The following is an 8,996-nucleotide window of genomic DNA, read 5'->3' as shown; positions in this document are numbered from 1 at the left end:
GTTTCCAGCGTGTTCAGTTTTTTTTAAGTCGATATAGGGCATAGAACATTTTAATTGCAGCCAGTGCAATAGGCTAATTGCTCAGTCTGAGTAATGAGAGGGTATTAGCACAGTAACTGACTGAGAGCCAAGTAGTTGTATGCTGAGACCTTGTCGATCTGCCACGATGCCACCGGTGCTGTTCTTACTGATGCTCTCCGGGGCGATGTTCGGTCTCGGACAGTCCATGTCTCGGGAGGAGAAGCAACAGTTGAAGTGAGTTCAACACAAACTCTTTGCACAACACTTTAATCCATATTTTTTCCCTCCTGTGAAGACACAACACTGACTGACTAATGTCTCAATCTTTTGCACCCTTCTCCGTAGGAACCAAGTTGTTGAGATGTTTGACCACGCGTATCAAAACTATATGGTGAGCCAAAACATTGTAAAATAAATAAGTGTGTTGTTTTGATTTTCTTTTGGCCTTGCGTCTTTCAAGCTAAGATAAGGCCCTAAAACAATTGTCACAATTATTCATTATTTAGACGGTACTTCAGTGGAAGGTTGTGGGCTTGATTCCCACCTCTGCTAGACTACATGCTGATGTGTCCTTGGGCAAGACACTTAACCCTACATTGAATTACATGTTGTTGGATTTGCTGCAAAATGGTGGCAGTATAAAATCGTAATATCACAAGAACAAAAACATCACCGACCCTCTGCTCCACCCAATTTGCTTCTTGGTCAATCTCAGTAAATATGTTTTATTGCAGCTATGTCAGCCCTATATCATTTATATATAAAAAAAATCTGTCATGAAATTCCTCGGTAAAGAACTGTGAGTTTGTTTGTGTTTCCCAGGACCATGCGTACCCGGCAGATGAGCTCATGCCGCTGACGTGCAGAGGAAGAGTACGCGGGCTTGAACCCAGTCGAGGTGACGTTGACGACGCTTTAGGAAAGTGAGTACACGAGAACATGGGTACACAAGGACATGAGTACGCGAGGACATGAGTACACGAGGACATGACTACACGAGGACATGAGTACACGAGGACATGAGTATGCGAGGACATGAGTACACGAGTACACTCACAAACGAGTTGAGATTGAAATAATTAAAGTAACCGTTGGACAGAGACATGACAAGAGTTTAACTCCACAAACCATGAACTCGCCTGCTCCCTAGCATTTCTTCCTCACCCGTGTCTTCCGTGGAAGGTGGAAGCCAGTTGAACGTGTTCATGCCAAAAAACCTTTGTTGTATAATTTGTTCCGTTAAGTAATTACTGACTTGTGGCACATAAAAAAAAAAAAAAACGTACGTAGGAAAACAATGTGACACATACATTCCAAAAAATGGAATGGCAGTTGAACCACAGCTGGGTATGATAATGAACACTTCAGGTACAGTTGCTTTGACACTTATGACCTGGATGACTGAGAATGTTCAAGGACAATATGCTTTTATAGTTATTGACTTATAAATAGTTAATCGCTGTCCTTTTCCAGGTTCTCACTGACCCTCATTGATACTCTGGATACTCTGGTGGTGAGTGTTTGTTTTCCTTTTTGTTGTCATTGCTGTTGTCGCCGTCTCTTGGTAGCTCTACATTAATATAAAAAAGAAGATTTCATGTGAATGTGATGGTCTTGCGGGAAAGTAGCATGTAGATTATGTAGAGAAAAACATGTTTTCAATGATAACAATATTTTGTCTGTGCGAGTCAGAAGAATGTTGTGAGAAATGTATTTATTTGTTTCAGTGAGCATCACTGTACTGTTTTCTGAAGTGGTTCATAATTGAGCTTATTGTTAATAATCCATCTTCTCTTTATGTTTACCAGCTTTTAAATAAGACGACAGAGTTTGAGGCTGCTGTGAGGAGAGTCCTGTCGGACGTGAGGCTGGATAATGACATCGTTGTGTCAGTCTTTGAAACCAACATTCGAGTCCTTGGGTAAGATCGGACTGTACTGTCAACAAAATGTGCTGCAGCGTATGTCAACTTTGTTTTCCGATAAGGACTTAACAAAATTGTTTAGGTTTGAACGAAGCGAAAGAGAAAGGAAATCTGTGCATTGTGTTTGACTTTGTTGCTCGTGTGTGTGTGTGTGTGTGTGTGTGTGTTCAGAGGTTTATTAGGAGGCCACTCCATGGCTGTGATGCTGAAAGATGGAGGTCAGAGCATGCAGTGGTACCAGGATGAGCTCCTGCATATGGCCAAAGACATGGGTCTTCGACTGCTGCCGGCCTTCAACACCAGCAGTGGGCTGCCTTATCCTCGGGTGAGAATGAGACGCACCCACGAGCACTGGTTTTCGGGTTTTGTTTATTTGACTTTTATTTATTTGACTTGTGAACATAACAATGAAATGAGGCTGATGAGAAAAGCAGGACACTCAGGGTAGAATCTAAGGAGAAAAAAGTCACACAAAATTGAGCCCGTCTTAGTCAGACTAACATACCTGGATAACGCGATTAATAGTCCGATTACTCCTGCATGCATACTGCATTCTGCACATACACCAAAGTTTCCTCCCCCGGTCTTTGACCCGGAAGTAGAAGGAGACGACGTATGAACTGCATTACTTGTTGCCTTTCTTTCGGACAACACAGCAACTACAGGAGCCATACTCCCATCTAATCTGTAACATGATGAACATGTACAGCAGGTACAAAACATCCATCTCACTGTTCACTGTTTGTTTTTCTGTGACGTAAAAGTCGACAGGAAACTGATTCAATACGCACTAGCTTTTACAGAGATACAGCGCCACCTGTGGAGGCGTGGTCAGACGTAAGTGGCCAATAAATCTCCTCCACATTTATACTCGGACTCGGCAAGCTGTCCGATTGCCTGTCTTAGTCGGACTATGGCCTTAGCTCCATTAAACTGTGCATGTAAACGCACTCAAAGTGATATAAAGAGGTAAACGAGTAGAAATGGCACTATATTATATTAATATTATATTGATATTGAAGAAAATGTCATTGAGTCTAAGGTGATACTGTAATAAAACTACATTATTGTTCTGATTGTTGAGTCATTGCTTGGTAAGGACAGATAAATATTGTGATGTATTGTTTAGACTCGGCCCAGGTCTGTACATTGAAAATGATTGAAATGTATCTGATCATATATGCTATGTTATATAAAGACGTTTATGAGTTCATTCAGTTAGGTTAAACATTAAATATTTGCATTGACACTTGGTCACAGTGTGTCTACATCTTTAAACGCTTTCATGGCTGACTAGTATTCATAGACATCATCTCTTGGCAATCCAAATCCATCTCTAAAACCTTTCTTTCTTTCTTTTTTGCCAGGTGAATTTGAAATACGGTGTGAGGGGTCCTGAGACTAGAACGGGCACAGAGACGGAGACTTGCACTGCGTGTGCGGGAACCATGATCCTTGAGTTTGCTGCCTTAAGTCGCTTCACTGGGGACCCTGTGTTTGAGGTATGCACATTTTGCTCTCCTACCTACGTTAATATGTGTATATATATTTATGAGTTTTGCAGAAAGGGCCTTTCTGCATGGAGTTTGCATGTTCTCCCTATGTGTTTGTGGGGTTTCCCACCTCCAAAAACATGCAATATGGGGATTAGGTCAAATTGGACACTCTAAATTGACTGTAGGTGTGAGAGTGTCTTGCTTTACCCTGGTACCTTGTGATTCCCACTCCTACGATGAACACAGTATGTGAATATATATAGAATTTTAAGGCAAGGAACAAGATCTTGAGTCCCAGATCTCTCTATGTTAATGTTAATAAAGGTTTAAACTGCAGGTTTTGTTTGTAGCATAAAAATAAAATGCTTAGATTGAGAATACATTGGCCTGGTTTTAAATGTATCTGCTTGTTGTTAATAGAAATTAGTCAAAATGCAAGTCAAATAAACTCTATTTTCCCCTCAGGGAAAGTGCTGCTACATTCAGTTGCAATTTAATTAACTCTCTCTAATTTATAAGCAGAACTGTTGTAATATTTACAACTGTTCCTAATAGTTTCCTGGAATATATCTTCTGCAGAAATGTATTTCCCTATCACCACTGTCAAAGAGCTTTTAGCTGCTTAAATATTAAATTCCCAGCAGCTATTTTCAAGTAGACCTTTATCAGCTCCCTGTTATCTGTAGTCCAGGTTACTTGTTGTTGTTTTATTATACTTGAACGCTGTTGACAGCCGCTGTCTATTCGTGTCTTTCTCACGAAGGTGAACTCTCACTCTGAGAACCTTTGTTCTAGTTTGGTGGTCAAAGCTCACCGTACTAAAAAAAAAAAAAAGATTTAAGACAAGTATTGACTTGGTAAGACTTCAGTAAACTGCCTTATTTGATCTTAATCTGGACAGACAAACTGCAGTGTCACTGGTCTACAAAGATAATAAAGTAACAAGTTCTAGTCTTTGTTTATGTATTGCGTAACAAAACCTTGAAGAACATGAACGCTGCTGTAAAACTGTTGTATAACTAAGCACTGAGAGATTGTTTTTCATATTGAGATTAATTATAGTGATACTTCACCTTTGCCAGGGTTTTTCATCTTCAGTTTTTTGCTGTCTGTCTATTTTTATCTTGGTAATTCCTTACTTTAAAGTACAGATTTGAAGCAGATTTTTGCACGTCTGGTTGCTTTTTCGCCTTATTTCGCTACGGAGCTCCCCCTACAGTTTCGGAGGACATATTTTTATGACAAAGTAAATATCCATCCATTGTCTACTACTTTATCCTCATGTATTCCATGCTTTTTTCAATTCTCGCTATTTGAAAAAAGCCGGTCCAGTGTATACTCGTGTGGGGCCCCTTGCTTGTTCAAACGTTTCCACTTCCTCCGACAATGGTTTTCTCTGCTTCTTTTTCACTAGTTCTGCTCTGATAAAAGTCTAAAATAATGCTACTGCTGCCTTCATCTTATAGCTTGTACCTGGCTAGAGGGTTGGTACGAGTGTCGTGAAGTAATTTGTGATTCTTGCAAGACCTCAGACGTCGCAAAACCTCCTGATTCTGAGAACTCCGGGTCGGTGTGTTTAACCATCACAATGGTTCAGAGGCTGTTAAAGTGCTGTATAAATCTTGCATTGTCCTGCTTTTAAAATTTCTGCTTATGTCCCTATGTTCTGTACAGCTTCATTCCTTAGTATCAACATCTTACCATTTTGAGTTATTGCCTTGCAGTTACCTCAATGGACTTTGACCACCATCAATCATGCCACTTTTGTCAAAACTTCTGTTGAAATAAAAGCTTCCTCCTGAAATGAAAATGATGACGTTAATTAAATTTGTGCATTTTATTCAAGAGGATTTAATGAAAACTAACGTTGTTTTGATATTTCTCCCTGTGTTACTGCTTTAGAGCGTGCGACTCATTTATTTTCTGGCAGCAGTAGACTACTGAAAAAAGCACATAGTTAATCACAGTAATCATTCTAACTGTGGCCAGTGACTGCACATTTACTTTTTTTTTTTTTTTTTACTCTTTTAATCAATTTCTTCCCTCTCTTTCACACACACACATACAGGCCCATGCCCGGAGAGCCATGGACTTTCTGTGGGAGAAGAGACAGCGGAACAGCAACCTGGTAGGGACCACCATCAACATCCACAATGGAGAGTGGGTCCGACGAGGTGAGAGAGAGATAGATTCGAGAGCGAGGCATTATCTGTGTTATTGTGAGAGGGTAAAAACAACATTTCTTCATCAACTATTTTCTCTTATCCGATTAAGTAATGTGTGATTTTTATTTTTTTGTCCTGCGGCTGCAGACAGTGGAGTCGGAGCGGGAATTGACTCGTACTATGAATACCTGCTAAAGGCCTACGTCCTCTTGGGAGATGACCTCTTTCTGCAGCGGTTCAATATCGTAAGCACAACACAGCACTAGTAATATAATCTCCTCATAAAGCAAGCGTTCTCTATTTCCATTTAGTGCAACAGGATTTTGTGTAGTGTTGCAGCACATGAACTGGAACACGTGTCTTTTTATAGGTTCATTATTATAATTTGGTGCTCCAATAGAATAGTATTTACAGCCTATACTTTTTTGGAAATTGAAATGTTTACAAGTTGTGGCATTGAATAATTTCCCATAGCAAATGACCCACATCCTTTCTGCCATACCAATCTGAGCCATCCTCACATAAAGAGGGTTATGTTACCTGTTAATTAGCATTGAAAATGTTTTATCACAAATAACGCCAGGCATGTGAGCATTTATTGGAAATGTACTCTACTATTCAAAAGTTTGGGGTCACCTATCCAATTTTTTGTGTATTTTCCATTAAAAGTCACACTTTTATTCATCAAAAGAGTTGCAAAATGAATAGAAAATATAGTCAAGACATTGACAAGATTAGAAATAATGATTTTTATTCAAAATAATCAATTTGCCCTTTCGTCAAAGAACCAGCAAAACTGTTTTCAGCTGAGCTAACATAATTGCTCAAGGGTTTTCCAATAGCCTTCTAATGCCATTAGCAAACACAATTAGACCATTAGAACACTGGAAATGGGCCTCTATACACCTATGTACATATTCCATTAAAAACCAGACGTTTGCAGCTAGAATAGTCGGTTACCACATTAACAATGTATAGAGTGTATTTCTGATTCATTTAATGTTATATTCATTGAAAAAAAGTGCTTTTCCTTCAGAAATGAGGACATTTTTAAGTGACAAAACTTTCAAACGGTACTGTAGATAAAAAGTAAAAACCTGAAAAACATAATTTAATATGTACTGTACATTCAGACATTAGGCATAGGCTTTTATTTTCAAAGCTTAATTGTATATATATTTTCTCTAGATGTTACAAAACCCTGATAAATCCTTTTATGTGTTTATTTTAGCACTATGCATCTATAATGAAGTACATCAGCCAGCCTCCTCTGCTTCTGGATGTCCACATTCACAAACCTCTGCTTCCTGCTCGAACCTGGATGGACTCTCTGCTTGCCTTCTTCCCCGGACTACAGGTAAAAAAAAAAATAAAAAAAATATTGGTTCACACTGGATAACTCTTTCACTCTCCCCAAAGACTCCAGTGTCTTTTTCACATTTCATATTTTGCACGTCCCAGGTGCTGAAAGGAGATATCGGTCCTGCGATCGAGACCCATGAGATGTTGTATCAAGTTACCAAGAAGCACAACTTCCTCCCAGAGGTAATCTCTTACAAAATGAGTCTCATGTTCTACCTGCCCCACAATGAGTTGGATGATTTGACTTCAAGGGATAGTTCAGGGACTTTCGGAGCAGGTTGTTTGAGGTACTTACTGTACACAATTAACTCTTCCACACAGGTGATTGTGCTCTGCCTGTTCCATGTGAAGGTGTGAGCTCTATTAAACATTTCTGTGACCAGAAAAATGGGGGGGGGGGGAGTATTTATCCACTTAACAAAAGGCTGACCTGATTCAAATCTATGCGGGAAGTACTGAACAATTCTGTGAGTCACTCGTCACTGGTTTGTGTGTCGCGTTTAAAACGAAGTCAGAGGAGTTTCATGCAGCCGTGCACTGATGACTCCGCCCACGTTGAGGAGGTACTATAGTAATGGAAAACCAACCATATACAACCCTACTTCTAAAAACACAAATCACCCCTAGTTTTAAAGTCAACTGGCCTGAGTTTAGCTTGGTCTTTCTGGTCTAATTACATCGTTGCGATCGTGTCTTCACCCCGTCTTTCTTCTCCATCCGTCCCCAGGCCTTCACTACTGATTTCAGGGTCCACTGGGCCCAACATCCCCTGAGACCTGAGTTTGCAGAGAGCACCTACTTCCTATACAAGGTAATTCATCAAGCAAGCTTCACATTCAGCAGATTTTTCTCTTTTCATCGACACATTTCACTATCTGATTTTTTTTTTACTGGTTTTAAGCAGCCTCTTGCAAACAGACTGATTAATTAATGTTCATAATTATCACATTATGATATCAACCCACCTCTGGCATTTGGTTGTCTTGTAAATTTTTTAAAAGGGGAACCTAAAAAATGTACTGTCCTCTGTTACAACCACAATATGTCTTTCTCTTTCTCACAAGGCCACAGGAGACGCTTATTACCTGGAGGCAGGGCGCACCATCCTGGACAACCTCAATCGATTTGCTCGTGTTCCCTGCGGCTTCGCTGCGATGAAGGACGTGCGCACGGGCAGCCACGAGGATCGGTGAGAAAATAAGAACTCAAGATCATTTATTGGGAGAAATCAGATTCAGAGTCGGCTTTATCAGCCAGGTGTGAGAGCGCATAGGTTGAAAATGACTCCGGTTTTCCATTATGCTGTGTACTTGCACATAAAAATAGGAGTATTTGATGATTTTTTTCTTGTTTTAAAGGTTTTTGTGTTGACATTTACATTATATAACAGCGACATTTGTAAATATGACTTTATACAGAACCTTTTTGTTTGTTTTTTCCCCTCAGGATGGACTCATTCTTCCTCGCTGAGATGTTCAAATACCTCTTCCTGCTGTTTGCTGAACCGGAGGACCTACCTTTCGATGTGGAGGACTACGTTTTCACAACCGAGGCACACTTGCTTCCTCTGTCCCTCTCTGCCGCAGCCTCTCACTCTTCACATGTCTCGTCAAACAGAACGGTAATCAACGTGACTCGGTTAAATTCAAAACTCTCAGGGTGATGAAAGTGATTACGCATTCCTGTATTGAACAAAACCTTTCATACACTTCAGTCAGAGCAGGAGCTGGACGACTCCAACTTTGATTGGACCTGCCCTGACACCCGCCTCCTGTTTCCTGACCCCGCCTTCCCTCGTAAGCTGAGAGACCCGATCCGAAGTGCTGTGGACAAGAGCTGCCACGTCCTGCTGCTAACCGGTATAAATGAATACAGACATTACCTGGTTGGTTATATTATCCATCATTTTCCATCTTCCATAAACTCTTCTTCCCCCCTCACCTTTGTCTCAGGGAGCCTGGTATCGGTCGTCCTCCTTTGAGGGCTCAGGACTTTATGGCTAACAACCCCGAACATCTGGAGCTGCTG

The 8,996-nt window shown here is 40.5% G+C and overlaps 1 protein-coding gene across 1 annotated transcript in view; it reads left to right on the top strand.

Annotated features, from left to right (window-relative positions):
* edem3 (ER degradation enhancer, mannosidase alpha-like 3) overlaps window positions 1-8,996 on the top strand; it is a gene marked incomplete at its 3' end in the record, with an annotated part of 12,335 nt that continues 3,339 nt past the window's right edge. The window contains 17 exon segments of the mRNA XM_083888253.1: window positions 1-255; window positions 367-412; window positions 844-944; window positions 1,495-1,534; window positions 1,830-1,942; window positions 2,117-2,270; window positions 3,313-3,447; window positions 5,510-5,615; window positions 5,754-5,851; window positions 6,838-6,963; window positions 7,068-7,151; window positions 7,696-7,779; window positions 8,033-8,157; window positions 8,415-8,589; window positions 8,683-8,814; window positions 8,817-8,827; window positions 8,921-8,992. Coding sequence (XP_083744379.1) covers window positions 140-255; window positions 367-412; window positions 844-944; window positions 1,495-1,534; window positions 1,830-1,942; window positions 2,117-2,270; window positions 3,313-3,447; window positions 5,510-5,615; window positions 5,754-5,851; window positions 6,838-6,963; window positions 7,068-7,151; window positions 7,696-7,779; window positions 8,033-8,157; window positions 8,415-8,589; window positions 8,683-8,814; window positions 8,817-8,827; window positions 8,921-8,992 — 1,718 coding nt within the window. The 5' untranslated portion in view covers window positions 1-139.

Source organism: Microchirus variegatus (genome assembly GCF_963457635.1).
Source record: "Microchirus variegatus genome assembly, chromosome: 4".
Lineage (NCBI taxonomy): Eukaryota > Metazoa > Chordata > Actinopteri > Pleuronectiformes > Soleidae > Microchirus > Microchirus variegatus.
This window is presented reverse-complemented; position numbering and strand designations above follow the sequence as displayed.